The sequence below is a fragment of the Panthera leo genome, chromosome D4 (genome assembly GCF_018350215.1).
Source record: "Panthera leo isolate Ple1 chromosome D4, P.leo_Ple1_pat1.1, whole genome shotgun sequence".
NCBI classification, from domain to species: Eukaryota; Metazoa; Chordata; class Mammalia; order Carnivora; family Felidae; genus Panthera; species Panthera leo.
In genome coordinates this window covers 59,148,902-59,167,436 of record NC_056691.1, presented here as the reverse complement: position 1 = coordinate 59,167,436, position 18,535 = coordinate 59,148,902, and the positions used below count along the sequence as shown (strand labels likewise).

At 41.9% G+C, this 18,535-nt stretch overlaps 2 protein-coding genes across 3 annotated transcripts in view; one reads left to right on the top strand and one right to left on the bottom strand.

Moving 5' to 3' along the window:
* The window catches only part of DCAF10 (DDB1 and CUL4 associated factor 10), a 65,487-nt gene extending 54,382 nt beyond the window's left edge, over positions 1 to 11,105 (bottom strand). The window contains exon 1 of one of the 2 annotated variants that reach the window (XM_042914229.1): positions 11,026 to 11,105. The gene's annotated coding sequence lies outside the window, so the exon portion shown is untranslated. Of the gene's footprint in view, positions 1 to 10,929; positions 10,982 to 11,025 lie in introns of those variants that run through there. The other variant, XM_042914230.1, reaches the window with a different exon arrangement.
* A 255-nt stretch (positions 11,106 to 11,360) lies between these two features.
* Positions 11,361 to 17,886, top strand: EXOSC3 (exosome component 3). Its single transcript, XM_042914238.1, has 4 exons — positions 11,361 to 12,879; positions 13,621 to 13,770; positions 16,250 to 16,401; positions 17,434 to 17,886. The coding sequence occupies exons 1-4, from the start codon at positions 12,559 to 12,561 to the stop codon at positions 17,633 to 17,635; spliced, it is 825 nt and encodes a 274-aa protein (XP_042770172.1). The 5' UTR covers positions 11,361 to 12,558; the 3' UTR covers positions 17,636 to 17,886.
* The last annotated feature ends 649 nt before the right edge of the window (positions 17,887 to 18,535 follow it).

Sequence of the window (18,535 nt, the reverse complement as noted above, 5' to 3'; positions counted from 1 at the left end):
TCCTAGGATCTTGCTGCAGGGCTCCCTTAAAGTACCAGAACGAACTCTCAGTTTGTTTCCTTCTGGCATGACTGCTTGGTGTTGCCATACTTGTGATAGGTTTTACAGAGCATTGACAAGAAGAAGCAATAACAACCAAGAAAGCAATTGTGTCATTTCCATCTGGGAACCTTCGGTAACTCAAAGGAAACAATGTAGTCAGGAATGAAATGGTCCTACCATATAAGCTTAAAAAAACATAAAATATAAAAAGCAAACACTTATATAATAATACATGCCTAATACTATTCTGGCTGTTTTATATTAACTCAAAACTCAAGTTGTGTTGGTATGTTATTATCCCCATTTTAGAGATGAGAAAACAACAGCCACAGAAAAGATAAGTCACAGAGCCTGCAAGTGGTAGAGACAGGATTCAAATCTAGGCAGTCCAGCTCCAGAGTCCACAATCATAACCATGTGCTGTGCTGTGTATAGAGCTCACTGCCAAGGATGGCAATTACTTTTTTAAAACCCCTCAACTCCGAGCCACTCTACAAATCTCAGGTCTGGTCCTTCTTTTCCCCTAACCACTTGTTAACATTTTCATTGTGAACCTCTGAATAACCAGAATACTATTAAAAAGAACAACTTCCATTTGAGTAAAGTACTACACCAGGATTATCAATTCGAGTTTTGTAGACATTATCTCTGAACCTTAAGTTGTTATCACCACTGTATCTCTCTCTACTGAAGCAGCCAGATTCAGCTACCACAAGGCTTAGTAATGCCATTTGCTTTATCAAAGGAAAATGAAGGTGGAAGTTCAAAATGAAGCCTGCTGTTAGCCTACTGAAGCAGCAAGAAATAAGACTATGTACCTGGCACAGCAAGGAGGTGCTTGTGTGACTCTGGGCGCCGGCTGAGTAAAGACTTAGCCACTCTGCCACCTTCCGGTTATAGAGGGCACTAAGTCCTGGCAGTCACGCTTGAACTTCAGACACCCCTGAGACAGTAGGAAAGTAGCTGTATCCCTGACTCTGTGCACTGTGCCAGCTTATTTGCTGGTTTGGTAGTAAACTGAAGTAAAAGGAACCCAAAGGTGATACTATTCTTGCCAATCTTTGAACCCATACTGGGTTCTGGATTAACTCATTAAAAACGGAAAATTTCAAGTGAAATCTGATCATTAAATGTTAACTCAATTGTTTTTCCCACAGGTGTGCATGTAGCAGCATTGGTGGCCACAGAGGCTGTTTTTTGGCTACATAGAAGTTTACTATACTAGTCTGTCAACTTTTATGTGTTTGGAGCCGTCTATAATAAAACATTAAAAGGGGTGCCTGGGTGGCTCTGTCAACTAAACGTCCAACTCTTGATTTCACCTCAGGTCAGGATCTCATGGTTCGTGGGTTCAAGCCCCATGTCAGGTTCTGCACTGACTGCAGAGAGCCTGCTTGGGATTCTCTCTTCCTCTCTATCTGCCCCTCTCCTGCTTGCATGCTCTCTCTCTCAAAATAAATAAATAAATGTTTAAAACAAAATTAAAAGCCACACTTAAAATTTTTTTTTAATCTGTGGAACAAATACACACAAAAGTCTGCAAGCTGTTAGCTTACAAATGTTAGCTTAAAAAGCCAGCTATGAAAGCATCTGAGTTATGAACATGGGCACAGTACTTGACATTCTTAGGTGAGTGGATAAATGAGTTATTATTGGAGAGCTATAGTTTAAACATTTGTTTCGTAAAAAATCAGACACTTCACTATTCTAAAATACAGAGACTGGGCTCCACTACCAGTCTTCATAGTACAGCACAATCTAAAAATAAAAAATTGGTAAACTGGATGTCATCAAAATGCAAAATATGCTTCAAAAGATACTGTTACAAAAATGAAAAACAGGCCACAGACTGTGAGAAAAAAATTGTAAATCATATATCTGGTAAAGGGTTTATATCCAGAATATATTTAAGAGTATCTTATAACTCAATAAAACAGGCTACACAATTTAAAAATGGGCAGAGGTGCCTGGGTGGCTCAGTTGGTTAAGCATCTGATTCTTGGACATGATCTCATGGTTCATGGGTTCAAGCCCCGCATCCAGCTCTGTGCTGACAGCTGGAGATTTTCTCTCTCTCTCTCTCTCCTCTCCCCTGCTCATGCTCTCTCTCTCTCTCAAAAATAAATAAACATTTCAAAAAATAAATAAATACAGGCAAAAGATCTGAATAGACATTTCATCAAGTAAGATCTACAAATGTCTATTAAGCATATTAGTCATTAGGGAAATGCAAATTAAAACCACAGTGAGAAAATATTCACACCTACCGAGATGAATTTAATCAAAAGGACAATAATCAGTGTTAGTGAGGATGTGGAGAAACTAGAACCTTTATACATTAGTGGTGGAAATGTAAAATGGGGCAACTTAGAAAAATTTGGCAGTTTCTTGAGAGGTTAAAAATAAATTTATCAGAGGCACCTGGGTGGCTCAGTTAGTTGGTTGAGCATCTGACTTCTGCTCAGGTCATGATCTAGCAGTTCGTTAATGCGAGCCCTGCATTGGGTTTACTGCTGTCAGCACACAGAGGCCGCTTCGGATCCTGTGTCTCCTTTCTCTGCCCCTCCCCTGCTCACACTCTTTCTCAAAAATAAAAATAAAACATTAAAATTAAAAAAAAAATTTTAACATTCATTTTTGAGAGACAGAGTGAGTGGGGGAGGGGCAGAGAGAGAGGAAGACACAGAATTTGAAGCAGGCTCCAGGCTCTGAACTGTTAGCACAGAGCCCAATGCGGGGCTCAAACTCACCGACTGCGAGATCATGACCTGACCTGAAGTCAGACGCTTAACTGAGCCACCTAGGCACCCCAAACATTAAAAAATTTTAAATAAATAAATATATCATACAACCCAGCAATTCCACTCCTAGGTACCCTATCCAAGAGAAATGAAAACATACATCCACAGAAAGACTTGTATGCAAATGTTAAAAGCATTATTCATAATAGCCAAAAAGTGAAAACAACCCAAATGGTCATCAACTTGTAAATGGATAAACAAAATGTGGTGTATCCATACAACAGAATACTATTCAGAAATAAAAAGGAATGATTTACTGCTAATATACGCTACAAACACAGATGAACCACAAAACATGTTAAATGAAAGAAATCAGACACAGAAAATCTATACATTGTATGATTCCATCCATATGAAATGTCCAGAAATGGCATACTAGAGAGATAGAATATAGATTAGTGATTCCATGGGGCTGGGGTAGAATGTGAATTGATTGCAAGTGGGCACGAAGGACCTTTTTAGGGTGACCAAAATGTTCTAAAGGATGTTTGTGATGGTTGCACAACTCATAAACCTACTAAAAAAATCACTGAATTGTATATTTAAAGTGGGTGAAATTTACAGTATGTAAATTACACCTCATTAAAGCAGTTTTTTAAATGCTGCATGTAATTGGCAGGGTCCGGGAGCAGAAATACCATATTTTGTTTTAGAGTGAGATTTGGGGAAAGTTTCACAAGCATGGAAGAAGAGCTAACCTCCGTGCCTTTCCATAGCTGTTTAAAGGCTCTGACAACTAAGTAATCCCTAGAGTCTCACCCAGGTGTACAGATTTTGAGTTTCTCAGCTTAATCATCACTAAATCCAGTACTAGCAGACTTCTGTTGATACAGAGACAAATGGCCCATACAATGGTGAACTGGCCATACACTTAGACCATAAAGGAGGTTTTAAAAAGGTATAAACCCACTGGACAACAAGAAGAATAGATAATAGCAGATAAAAGTTTTCAACAAATGTAAGATAAAACAGAAGAAGTGGTAACTAGTAGAGGATAGTTGCCACCTGAAATAGCTGCAGGTGGCCTTCTGAACACAGGTGAGCCTATTTGCTGCCTATTTGCTGCACAGAACCCTGGGGAGACCCAGCCCTTGAAGGTACAGACACTATGTATGGTAACAGGCTGATAGGAGGTGGAGCAGCTCAAAGTCTGTATACCACTTGGTCCCCTAACCCAGTGGCCAGGCTGCTTTCCCCACCTCCACCCCCAAAACAATGGCTAGTTCTTTTCTAAAGAAACGAACTGCAGATGATGGTGGCTGCCTCTGGATAGGAACTAGAGGAACTTTTTTCACTTTTCCATCTGAAACTGTACCCATTAAAGAGTTATTCCTACTTTCCCCCTCCCACAGCCTCTGGCAACCACAGCTATTTTTCAAAAAGCCTTATAGACTTTTATCTCTACAAGATTTTTTGAAAACCAGCTACAGTACCTGAAACTAATGTAACATTGTATGTCAACTACAGTCAAATATTTTTTTTTTTTTAAAAGTCTTGTAGACTTTCAAAATAAATCACTACTCTATACATTATTTAGATGAAAGTTAGAAGTGAATTTTTCCGGGGGTGGTGGCGATGGTGGTGGTGGTTCATATTACTGTTTTTCCTCAAATATATTGTTTTTAGCCTAGAGAAAAAGTATGTTAAGTAATCCCTCCAGGGATCCGTGACATAAAATATTCATAAAGCTGGAGAAATATTTAGCAAGCTTATGTTAAGAGATCTTCCTCGTAGAGAAACTCCTTCATAGACTTTGATGCAATGCATTTGACATACCAGTTTCTACATTCCAGGCATGTGCATGTGTATAAATTTGGTAGTTTCAGTCTCATGCTTCCTGCTATGATAAATTATGGACAGTGAGCTATGGAAACAGATGAGGAGCAGTCAGCTCCAAGCCAGTATCAGAAAATATTCCCTGGGCAATCCAGCCCAATTTTGAAGGAAAGGTTAAGAAGGGAGAGGGAGATTGGTTTGCTACATTAAGAATTTTAAGCAGAGGGCATACATGGCTTGAATGGCACAGATCAGGGTACGTATGTGATAAATACGTGATGTGGTATTACTCAGAAGAATGAAAGTCAGAGAGAAACAGGATAAAGGTGGCAGACAGAGTGAGCTGAGGCCAGTTGTCAGTCTTGGATGCCCCCTGGAGTTTAGGCAGGTGAAAGGCATGGTCAAAGCTGTTTATTTTTTGTTTGTTTTGCAATAACTTTTTCCATTATTTGCTCCATCATGCTGAACAGTCACCAAGACGATATCTAGATTTCCTATCTCCACACTATTTTTTCAATTATGAAAAGTTTCAAACAAAACTAGAATTGAATTAAAAAACCAGGGGGGTTGCCTGGGCGGCTTAGTCGGTTGAGTGTCCGACTTTGGCTGAGGTCATGATCTCACGGTTCAAGTTCTGCGCCTGGCTCTGTGCTGACAGCTCGGAGCCTGGAGCCTGGAGCCTGCTTCGGATTCTGTGTCTGTCTGTCTGTCTCTCTGCCCCTTCCCTGCTCGCGCTGTTTCTCTCAAAAATAAACAAACATTAAAAAATTAAAAAAAAAAAAACAAACCAGGGGCACTAGGTGGCTCAGTCGGTTAAGTGTCCAACTCTGGCTCAGGTCGTGATCTCATGGTTTGTGAGTTCAAGCCCCGCATCGGTTCTGCTCTCCGTGCAGAGCCTACTTTGGATCCTCTGTCCCCCTTTCTCTCTGCCCCTCCCCCACTTGTTCTTTCTCTCTCCCTCCCTCTCTCTCTCTCTCTCTCCCTCTCTCTCTCCCCCAAAAATAAACATTTAAAAAAATAACAAAAAAATCACAACCATATGCCCATCATCCAGGTTCAACAATTACTAGATTTTTTGTTACATTTGCGTCACATATCTCTCTCCTTTTTCTGTGGAAATATTCCTTTTACTGTGGTAAACATAAACTTTACCATTTTAACCATTTCTAGGTGGACAGTTCAGTGGCATTAAGTACATTGATATTGCTGTGCCACTGCCATCTCCAGGTTTTTCATCTTCCCAAACTGACACTGAACTCATGAAACAATAACTTTCATTCTCTTTTCTCCCTGCCCCTGGTAACTTTTTGTCTCTGCAGATTTATCTATTCTGGATATTTCGTATAAACAGAATTGTAGCCTTTTGTATCTGGTTTCTTTCACTTGGCATACTGTTCTCTAGACTCAACCACATTGTAGCATTTATCAATACCTTTTGTTCTCTTTCAGGATTAAATAATATCCCATTATATGCCACATTTTGTTTTCCCATTATCAGCTGATGTTCATTTATATTGTTTGTGCTTTTTGGCTAGTTTGAATAATTCTGCTACGAATTTACGTGCAGTTTTTGTATAGACACAGGCTTTCAATCTTTGGGTTATATCCTAGGAGTGGAATTGTTGTGTTATATGGTACCTGTGTGTTTCACTTTTTGAGGAACTGTCAAACTTTTCCAAAGTTTTACATTTTACACTCCCACCAGCAACATGGGGTTCCAATTTCTCCACATCATCACCAACACTTAAATTATTATCTTTTTAATTATAGCCATCCTAGTGGGGGGTAAAATGGTATATCATTAAGGTTTTACTTTGCATTTCCTGGACTAATTACTTTAAGCATCTTTTCATGTGTTTCTTAGCCATTCGCATATTCTCTTTGAAAAAATGTCAATTTGGGGGCGCCTGGGTGGCTCAGTCGGTTAAAGCGTCCGACTTCGGCTCAGGTCATGATCTCACGGTTCGTGGGTTTGAGCCCTGCATCGGGCTCTGTGCTGACAGCTTGGAGCCTGGAGCCTGCTTCAGATTCTGTGTCTCCCTCTCACTCTGCTCCTCCCCTGCTCACACTGTTTCTCTCTGTCTCTCAAAAATGAATAAATGTAAAAAAAAAAAAAATTAAAAAAAAGAAAAGAAAAAATGTCAATTTGGATCCTTTGTCCATTTTTAAATTGGGTCACTTGTGTACTACTGAGTTGTAGATGTTGTTTATATGTTCTAGATACATGTCCCTTATCAAATACATGATTTTCAAATATTTTCTCCCATTCAGTGGGTTGTCTGTTCACTTTCTTAATGCTGTCTTTGAAGCACAAAAGTTTTGATAAAGTCCAACTTTTTTTCTTTGGGTGTTTGTGCTTTTGTTGGTGTCCTAAGAAACCACTGGCAATCCAAGGTCAAAAAACTCGGCTCTATGTTTTCTTTTAAGAGTTGACTTCATTGTTTTGCATGTGGACATCCAGTTGTCCCAACACCATTTGTTGAACTATTTTTTTCCCTTGCTTGTCTTCGTACCCCTATCCAAAACCAGTTGCTCACAAATGTGAGTTTTTCTATGTTCTGAATTTTTTTCCCATTGATTTATGTCATGATACCAGTACTGTCTTGATTACTGTAAGCCTTGTAGTAAGATTTAAAATCAGAAGTGTAAATTCCCCAACTTTGTTCTTTTTCAAGTTTTTTGTCTGTTTTTGCTATTCAGGGTCTCTTGAATTTCCATATTAATTTTAGGGTTGATTTGTCAATTTTTGCAATGAAGACAGTAGGGATTTTGATAAGGATTGCTTTGAATCTGTGTATTAATTTGGGGGAGTACTATTATCTTAACAATATTAAATCTTCTGATCAATGAACAGGAGGGTACTTCTCCAAGTATTATGATATTTAATTTCTGGGGTGCCTGGATGGCTTAGTTGGTTAAATGTCCGACTTTTGGTTTTGGCTCAGGTCATGATCTCATGGTTCATGGGTTCAAGCCTTCACACACTGTCTGCATGGAGCCTGCTTGGGCTTCCCTCTCTGCCCCTCCTCCCCCCCCACCAAAATAAATACTTTTTAAAAAAAAAATAATTTTTGATAGAGAGCACGTGGGAGCAAGGGGCAGCGAGACAGGGAGAGAGAGAGAGGGAAGAGAGAGTATGGAGCCCGAAGCAGGGCTCAAACTCCCAAACCGTGAGATCATAATCTGAGCCAAAGTTGGATGCTTAACCAACTGCACCACCCAGGCGCCCCAATAAAAACTTTTTGAGAAGATATTTTGGGGCACTTGGGTGGTTAAGTCAGTTAAGTGACCAACTCTTGGTTTTTGGCTCAGGTCATGGTATCACAGTTCATGAGTCTAAGCCCCGCATCTGGCTCTGCACTGACAGTGAGGAGCCTGCTTAGGATTCTCTCTCTCCCTCTCTCCCTGCCCCTCCCCTGATTGCATGCTCTCTCTCTCTCTCAAAATAAATAAATAAACTTTTTTAAAAAAAGATATTTAATTTCTTTCAATAATGTTCTATAATTTCCAGAGTTTAAGCTTAGCATTTCTTGGGTTAAATTTATTCCCAAATGTTTTATTCTCCTTGATACTACTATAAATAGAATTGTATTAATTTCAGTTTTCCAAATGTATAGAAATGCAATTGATTTTTGTATATTGTTCTTGAATCTAGCAACCCTGCTGAACTCATTTGTTTAACAGTTTTTCTTGAGTGGATTCCTTAGCATTTTCTATGTACCTGATTATATCACAGGCAAATAGAGAGAGTTTTACTTCTTCCTTTCCAGTCTGGATACCTTTTATTCCTTTTTCTTCCTGAACTGTGTGGGATAGAACCTCCAGTACAATACTGAATAGAAGTGGAGAGAGCAGACTTCCTTGTCTTATTCCTGATCTTCGGGAGAAAGTTTTCAGTCTTTCACCGTTAAGTACGATGTTAGCTGTAGGTTTTCGTAGATGCCCTTTATTAGGTTGAGGAGGTTCTTTTCCAATCCTAGTTTATTGAATGTCTTCATCACGACAGGGTGTTGGACTTTTTAAAACGCTTTTTTTTTTTTAAATCTACTCAGGTAATAACGTGGCTTTTGCCTTTTGGTATGGTAAATTAATTGATGTCAGATGTTAAAAGACTACAATTGTAGGATAAATCCCATTTGGTCATGGTTTATAACCCTTTTTGTAGAATGCTGGATTCAGTTTGCTAGTATTTTGTTGAGAATTTTGTGTCTATCTTAATAAGGAATAATCATTTGTAGTTTTCTTTTCCGGCAGTATCTTTGGTTCGGATACCAGGGTAATACTGGCTTCATAGAACGCATTGGTATATGTTCCCCCCTCTTCTATTTTTTTAAGAGTTGGCAAAGGATAGATATTCTTTAAATGTTTGGTAGAATTCATCAGTGTGGACCTGGGCCGACTCTACTGCTGTTACCAACAAGTCTATTGATATCACAACTTGATGAGACCTTGAGCCAGTTACCAAAGTACAGCCACGATGATCTAAACTCACCGTTACTGCTTGCTCTGAGAAAATGGATCTGGACCTTTAAAACACTTTTCCTTTCCTATCTAACACAAAGACAGTCTTTGTAGGTAGAAAGCCCTGCAGAAGCATTTCAGGAAGAATAGGTTTTGCTTACTGGTACACTCCTGCAGCAGGGCAGCTTCTCTAGTATCGGCTCCTTCTTCTCTTGGTGGCCAGAAGCATCCACAAGTTTTCCCTGGCGCCCTCCCAGGCAGTCTTGTAGCGGGGGCTTCCAGGTGATACTTCCCCAGGAATAGCTTTCCCTGGAACCATAGAAGTGCCAGCAAGTTCTGGAGAGTGGATTTCAAAGCAAGTTCCACTGCCACAGGTTCCCGGTGACTGCTTACATTTAATGAGCCATGACCATGTTCTCTCCAGCAAGGACTCACTCAATCAGTCCTGGACAGCAGGGAGAGATTTCCTCAGATGTGCTATCTCAACTGTAGGCATAATGGCTGTTCCTTACATCTGCTATTCGTATACTCTTCAAAACTCTCTCTAGTTTTTTATTTGTGATTATTTATGATTTGCTTATTTGTGATTAAAAACATCTGTAGCAAAAAAAAAAAAAAATCCATAGCAAGGAGATTCATTTAAAGTGATAATTGTGAGCATCTAAATTCTTTACTTGAATAACGACACTAACAATACTTACATAGGCTCTTAATTTCTGTACATAAATCAGCATGTAGTTCATTTGTAATTTTTAGAAACCAGTAAACTAAAAAAATCTTAAAGGTTCATTCAAATACCACTTCCTTTGGGACACCTATCCTGACTCCCACCTTTCTCCCACGTTCAGGTAACCATTTCATCCTGTCTACCCTTGCGACTGATGCCCTCATCAAGTTGTTACAGCCACCTTAGCCCTTGGTATTTTCATGTGAAGACAGCTAACTCCTCCAGGGCAGGGGTCATGATTCATCTGATTCCCCGGCTCACTTCCTGACTCAGAGCAAATGCTCAACTAGTGTTGTTGACTGAAAGGAAAAAACACAAACAAAAATCCGCCCAATTTCACCAGTCAACAAAGAAAGGCAACCATGACATGTTACTTTTCCAGTTTCTCAAGTCGCAAAGATTTAAAAAGAAAAAAAATTTTTTTTAACGTTTTATTTATTTTTGAGACAGGGAGAGACAGAGCATGAACAGGGGAGGGTCAGAGAGAGGGAGACACAGAATCTGAAACAGGCTCCAGGCTCTGGGTTGTCAGCACAGAGCCCAACGCGGGGCTTGAACTCGCAGACCGAGAGATCATGACCTGAACCGAAGTCGGCCGCTTAACTGACTGAGCCACCCAGGTGCCCCTCAAGTCGCAAAGATTTTTAAAAAGGAAGTTTGGGGAAACCGTCCGGAAGGATGTGGTCAGGTCCAACCTTTCCAAAAATCAATCTGGTAACTTTGCGGAAGAAAATCCTGAGAAGTGGGGTGGTGGAAGCCAGAGCCAATTGAGGGTGGCGCCGCCCTTACAGCACGGGCTCCCAGTGGGCAGCCCCCCAACAGGCAATGGGCCTAATCCGCCTGGGCCAATCTGCTAGGCAGCCCCCACCTGGGGGCCGAGAGCTAAGCCTGTCTCGACCCGACAAGGCCTGCGTTAACTGCATGGGCTCGGCCTCCTATGCATTCCCCAGTCCCACCGCCATTTTTACATCCAGAAACGACCGCACACGCTATTTGGAAACGCCAACTTCGTACCCGCGACCCAACTGGACCCCAAAGCCAGACCTGCACGTCACAGAAGTCCTGGCCGCTGCGAGGAACCAGGCTCCACATACTCGCTGGCGGTCTGGACTCCCCACTCACCCGCAAGCGGAAGGACCTCAGCATCTCCGGGGCCCTGCCCACCACGCGCCCACCACGCGCCCACCACGCCAGCCACGGCCGGGCGCTCTCACTCACCAGAGGCGGCAGAGCGCCGAGGTAGCGAAGCACACCCCTGGCAGCACGCGGCTCAAAGCCCGGCGTCCTTCCCGCGCGCCACACCCCCTGGGCCTGCCCCTTGGGGGTGTGTCGGGAGGGCCCCGCCTGGGAGCAGCTGCGGCCTGCCCCTCCCGGCCCAGCTTCCGGTCTTCGGGCGACGGCACACTGCAGAATGCCTTACGTCTTCTGTGGACCTAGGAATGAGCCAGGAGGGTACCCACGTGCCTCCTCACAGGGTGGTGGACTCGGAAGACCTTCTTAGCCAGGTTTGGCCCCACTTCGGGCATGGCCTTGCTTGGGCCAGCCGCGATTCAGGTGGTCTTGGTCATCGAATACCCACTGATTCCAGAGCCTCTAGAAATGGGTTAGATTGGGGAGGAGAGAAAAAACAATCTACACCATCCCTGCTGCCAGTGTAACCGAACAAGAACACTTTAAACAATGTGACTGTAAAACAAAAGCTACATTTCAGTTGGCCTCTTAATACTCTTACTCAGTTGGCTCGTCAGCACTTTGCCAAATTTGGAGGGTATGTTAGAGATGATCGTCTTAAACATCCCCCAAATCTAATAACTCATGTTGGAAGCCAATCCCTCCCAGTCCCCAGGAGCTCTCAGCCTTATTGGGGAATCTGACCAAGCGCTAACTGGAGGTGCTAGTTTATAGAGGAAACAGTGATTTCAAGAAAGAGCCTAAAAGTAAGAGCAGTCCTGATATGCTATGGATTTGGAATTCAGCTGCTTCTCACCTGGGTACCTAGTGTACTCCATGGAATGTAGCCTCAAGGATTTAATTGCAGTTACTAATTCCTCGGACCATGTAGGGGTAGCTCAATTATGTGGAAATGCGCATGGGCATCTGTATATTTACAGGGAAAAAAGTCTGGGGACAAATACACACCAAAATGTTAACATGCATTCATTCACCCATCAGGTTTAAGACCCTGGGCTACAAAGAATGAGAACTAGCTGACAGCTAGCCGGAGACAAATGAGAGCAAGACTAATACCTTTTGTTTATTTTCTCTTTATTCTTCTCTTTGTTTTCCATGATGTGAATAGATATCTAGCAACCATTAAAAAAAGGTTTTTTGGTTTTTTTCGGTTTTTTTGGAAAAGGAAAATACTTTTCCTTCTGAGGGCGGAGTCGGAAGGAAAGGACTGACTCCCCAAGCCCCTCTGCTCGGTCCCCAAGGTTGCTACGAAACCACACCACACGTAGGAGCGTCTTGAATCCTGCGGTGCGACCTGAAACATCGGAAGTGAAGGATGTGCCATCGACTCAAGTTGCGTGTTTCGAGTGCCGATTTGCAGAAAGACTGCAAGATAGGTGGCGGGGTAGAGACACTATCGCAGCCACCTTGGCGGAACCCTCCAGCCCACAGCTCGCAGGTTTCGTGGACTTAGGTTCTCCAATAGACCGCTACTACCGGAAACGGAAAGCCTTGGGCCGGCTGGAGATTGGACGCGGGGCCGGAAGCGGAAGTGGGAAATTGCTTTGGGTGGCTCCGGGTATGGCAGGGGTGGTGGCTGTCGCGGCCGAATCCCTTGCGGGAGGCAGGGCACGGGCGGCTCGCACTGTGCTAGATCAGGTGGTGCTCCCGGGTGAGGAACTGCTGCTGCCAGAGCAGGAGGACGCAGAAGGCCCAGGAGGTACCGGGGAGCGACCGCTGCGCCTGAATGCGGGGGTGCGCGCCCGGGTGCGTGTAGTGTGCGGCCCGGGCTTGCGGCGCTGTGGTGACCGCCTTCTGGTCACCAAGTGCGGCCGCCTCCGTTACAAGGAGCCCGGCGGCGGCGGCGGTGGCGTTTACTGGGTGGACTCGCAACAGAAACGGGTGAGTTGGGACTCTGGAGAGGTGGTACGGCCGTGAAAGTGATATCCCCGCTCTGGGAAGAGGCAGGGATGGGGCCCTGGACCCCTCTGTTAATGCTAGTCTAGAGCCACCGTAGTCTTGTGCCCACCTCTACATCTCCTTTAGAGGGACTGTGAACAAATGGAACGTGACTCGAGAAGGGCGGCCAGGAGAGAGGGGAGACTGGAAATCTTGGTGTATAAGAGGATAAGAACTGTTAAGACATGGTCGTCGCCTTCAAAATCCCAAAGGAGCACCAGGCGTATCTTTTGGCGTCCCAAAGGACGGAACCAGGCTCAATGAGCGGATGTCACAGGGAGTTAAATTTCTCTTAGAATAAGGAAGGACTTTAATATGGGAAAAATTGCCAATGAAATAGCCTTACTTCGTTGTGAGGACCCCGTGTAGCACTAGACTTAATATGCAAGCAGAAGCTAGGGACTTTCTGATAAGGATACAAGATGTATGGGATACTGGCTGAAATGAACAGAGTATTTGAAACTGTAAACCTAAGAGTTTATGATTGATTTTCTTTTACTGAAAGTAACATATGATCAAATTTGTTGTAGATTTGTATTGATTTGTAGACTTGAATCTCACAATATTTTCTAAATATCTCTAATGACAAACAGTGAAGTAATCACTAAAGACTTGCTGAAGATAAAGTGGAAATGATTGCCATTTATGGCTGTCACTTCATTCTGGTTTTTTGTTTTTTTGTAGTATGTCCCAGTGAAAGGAGACCATGTGATTGGCATAGTGACAGCTAAATCTGGAGATATATTCAAAGTTGATGTTGGAGGGAGTGAGCCAGCTTCTTTGTCTTACTTGGCATTTGAAGGTGCAACTAAAAGAAACAGACCAAATGTGCAGGTAACGATGGGGACCTTTGCTTTCAAAAATAAGAAAAAGCATCGAAATATCCATCAACACTCAAATATCCAGAATGCTACCTGAATTCTCTCTTAAGCATGACTTACTTTCCCACTTCTCTGGGTTGATCTCTGAGCATCTGTGTAATCACTTCAGGCTGTAAGAGTTTTTTTCCAGTGTCCAGCTCTGGGACTAGAGTTGCATGCTTATTTACATTTGCTATATTGGGGGCTGTTTCATTTGTACTGAGTTAAAAGGCTATGTCCTCTCTGTTGTTATTTCTTATGTCTATATCCACTGGACAAGGAAGTGGGCCATAGGCTTCAGGAGGAAGGAGGATTAAGTAGTGAAATTGCCATATCAGCCACCCATCCACCCTGATTGTTAAGTCCTGGGACTGCCATCTCACAACTTCAGTCGCATCACTGTTTTCCCACAAGCTCTGCTTGGAGCTGGCAGAGGAGCAATCCTGTTACCTCAGGTTTTCAATTTGGGCTCTTCTGGTAGTATAGCCACACTCTCTCTGTCTGCCCAAGCCAGAAATTTGGTGATGTCTTTGCCCCTTTTCACTAACCTCTCATGTGTCTTTAGTTGCTTAATCTTACTGATGCTGTTTGATTCTATCTCTGATCTCCTGCACATTAATTCCTGTATCCTTCCATTTTGCAAGATCAGACGTTAGCTACTTTTTGACCAGTATTGGTTAGTGACCTCCTTTTTTAAAAAAATATTTATTGAGAGAGAGAGAGAGAGAGAGAGAGAGAGTGCGTGTGTGAGTGGGGAAGAGACAGAGAGAGGGAGAGAGAATCCCAAGCAGGCTTTGCACCATCAGCACAGAGCCCAGTGCCTAACCAGCCAAGCTAACCAGGTGCTTCAGTGATCTTTTCATTAACATCCCTGCCTGTACACTTTTGCCCTTCTATCCAGGCTTTTGAGAGCTGACAGCCTCCTACACTCCCCTTACTCAAAAAAAAAAAAAAAAAAAAAAAAAAAAAAAATTCTTTAACGCCTACAGATTTCCTTGGCATTATACTCCAGAAGTCTTCACTTATCTATAATTATATCCTCCGTGCAGCCATACTTGAACCACTCCAAACTATTTAATAACACTACTGAGGGGTGCCTGGGTGTCTCAGTCGGTCAAGCATCCTACTGTTGATTTCATCTCAGGTCATGATTTTACAGTTCGTGGGTTTGAGCCCTATGTCAGGTTCCGCACTGTGCAGAGACTGCTTGGGATTCTCTCTGCCCCTCCTCTGCTCGCGCTCTCTCTCCCGCTCTCAAAATAAATCTACCTTATAAAAAAAAAATAGCACTACTGAACTCATAAGTCCCTGCCCTTGTACCTTTGCTTATGCTGTTCCCTCTGTCTGGATTGCTCTTTCTGATTGCTCTATTACCTTAGCCTGTGGAACACATGCTCATCTTTTGAGACTCAGGCTAAACACCACCATCTCTGTAAAACCATCCCTCATTTACAATCATCTTTCTTATAACTTTACTCTAGCACCTACTGGATTCAGTCTTAAATGAACTTGGTAATTTATATGTACATCCCCACTGCACTCTAAGACCAAATGCTTCTGAAATGCAAAGAATGTTTTGTTCCTCTTTAGTTGCTAGTCACCAACAAATAGTAGATATAGTAGTAACAGAACAAATTCACTCTTCTCCATTCCTTTAGTTTCATCATTTTGAAGTTCAGTTCTATGAAATTAAGTAAATCTTGCCTTAAATACCAATGAATTACCATTGTTCCATGTTGCTTTGAATAATTGACATGCCTGGAGTTTTCTTCCATCAATCTTCTGTAAGTCCCTAGAGTAGTGCTATCTAATAGAACTTTCTGTGATGATGCTAGTGTTTTACATTTGCAGTGACTAGTATGGTAGTCACTGGCCATGTCATGGCTGTTGAGCATTGAAATGCGACTAATGCTGGGCGCTTGAGGGGCTCGGTGGGTTAAGTACGGACTCTTGATTTTGGCTCAGGTCATAATCTCATGGTCACGAGATTGAGCCCTGCAATGGGCTCCATGCTGGGCATGGAGCCTGCTTAAGATTCTCTCTCTTTCTCTTTCTGCCCCTTGTCCACGCATGTACGTGCATTCTCTCTCAAAAAAATAAATAACTTTTAAAAATGTGACTAATGAAATTGAGGAACTGAATTTTGAGGATCTAATTTTAATTAAATGTAAGTTTAAATAACTACATGTGGGTAATGGCTACCATATTGGATGGCGTAACCCTAAAGAATGTTCTCGTCTTTGAGATAGCTCCCATTCTGGGGAGGACACACTTGGGTAATGTTGCCCTTTTAAAGAGTCAACTCGAGTGACTCTGGGTATTCTGGAAGATAGTTGCTCCCTTAGCCACAGAAGTATACATGGCAGGCATTGCTGCCAACGGGAAAGAACCCATAGCAGCACCTATAGAATGATTTGTTGAGTGGAAATGAACTTTTTAAATTATCATTTTAGGTTGGAGATCTCATCTATGGCCAATTTGTGGTTGCTAATAAAGATATGGAACCAGAGATGGTCTGTATTGACAGCTGTGGACGAGCCAATGGAATGGGTGTGATTGGACAGGATGGTCTGCTTTTTAAAGTGACTTTGGGCTTAATTAGAAAGTAAGTCCTAATGCCTTCTGGCTTGACTGTCTTCTTTTATAATTATCCTTCTTGGAAAGCTGACTGATTTGGGGGATTGGATTCTTTGTAACAATGTCTGAATCTCCTCAAAGTTAAAAATCAGTGTCCATTTTAACACGGTTGTAAACTCATGCATTTAGTCCCATCCTCTCTTCATGTAAATACACTAAATTCAGATGTATCTGGTGGTGTAGTTTTCGTGTTGATATGAAGTCTTGGGCTTCTTTCCCAGAAAATCAGATGTGAAAACTGGCCTTTCCTCCTTCTGTCATTTGAATATAGACGCAATTTACAATTGTACAAAATCACCAGATTTCTCTAGTAATGGGGGCCAAATACAGGTAGGCTGATGTACTCTTGAAGCTTATGCAGATATTCCCATAAGATTCCTGCTATTCTGTCCTGATAGATTTAATAGTTCCCAGAGGTAGATTCTGTTAGGTTTTTAGACCTTTACCTACCCAAAGTTATGTCCTGTTAAGAGCTTTACTCTTAGAGCCACTGAGCTCAGAGCTCAGTGTTACATGCCTCTCTTTGCTACTTATTCTGCAGATTTGGACAAAGTTCAAGACAGAGAAGCAGCACCCTTGTGGTTTGAAAGTCAATATTTCTCTCCAAGTACTGAATACCAGGAAATAGTTTACATGGTCAGGAAAATAAGCTGGTTCGTTTAGCACCATAGATAATACAAAAATTACAATTCTAAAGCCTAGAATTAAGGTGCTCTGACAATACAGGAGAACTTTATATGTATTTTCTGTAAAGTTGGTGACAGAGGGACTTTGATTTCTTTGTAGAGGATATAACCCACTGTTGTGACCTGTAGTGTACTGGTAAGTGTGCTTGGATGAAAGGGGGCAGCAAATGTCATGTACCTTTTTCTCGGATGATGTTGGTGGGGATTTGAATAACTACGGAGAACTGTCCAGAAACTAAGTCTTCTGCTAAAGGATAGTCAGGTCACACCCTACCACTTGGTTAAATTTCATTTTCTTTCCTTTTCCTCACCAGGCTGCTGGCTCCAGACTGTGAAATCCTTCAGGAAGTGGGAAAACTCTACCCACTGGAGATAGTATTTGGAATGAATGGAAGAATATGGGTTAAGGCAAAAACCATTCAGCAGACCTTAATTTTGGCAAACATTTTGGAAGCTTGTGAACATATGACAGCAGATCAAAGAAAACAAATCTTCTCCAGACTGGCAGAAAGTTAGATGTAATTTTTTATGGGTCAGTTGACCCAAGAGACTATGGGTTTCCTAGGGAAAATTTTTTTCAGGTGAACCTCTCTCCCCATTAAACCGTCAGAAGACATAATGTGAATGTACACATTGTCTTATTACAGTTCTAAGTAAAATATTTTTATAAACATGTTACTAGTTGCCACCCATGTTCTTGTGGGTGAGAAAAGTCATTATAAAATAATGATGTACTTTTTTCTTTACAATAAAGTTTACTAAAAGTATTATGGTTTATTTGGTGTTAACTCCTTTAATTTGGCTGAAGTGCAGCTTCTATAATAAACTGGAATTAAGCATTAAAATAACAATTATTTTCTGGTAAAAGTAAAACATGTTCACCAGAGAAAATGAGAATACATAAAGTACAAAGAAGCAAATGCACTATAGACATAATGTATGTGAATATTCTTTAAATTGAAATTATAGGATTATACTTTATATACTACTTTGTAATCTACTTTGTCCACTTCAATGTTTGATGTATTTCTTATATGATTGCTATTAAAAATGAGATAGTTATAGAATATTTCATGTTCATGTTAAGATATTTTGCATATATCCAGCTTTTTGTTGGTTCTGTAAATAACACAGATGAGGATCTCTGAAGCCAAGTCCAAAACTTCCTGCCTCGGCTTTAAAAAAGAATGGTAGAAGTGATAGCGTTGGAGAGGAAATTCTTCCGTGCCGTTTGATTATTGTAAGCAAAGCCTTTAGAGGTAAAAATGAAGCCTGGCAGATGATCCAGGTCAGTGTTCGGAGGTCAGAGACCTCCCTGAGAGTATGGTAAGAGTCACCCCTGAAGCCTAGCCATAGGAGGTCCCTTTTGGATGACAGAGATTATAGAACTCATTTAATATGGTGATAAAGACCAAG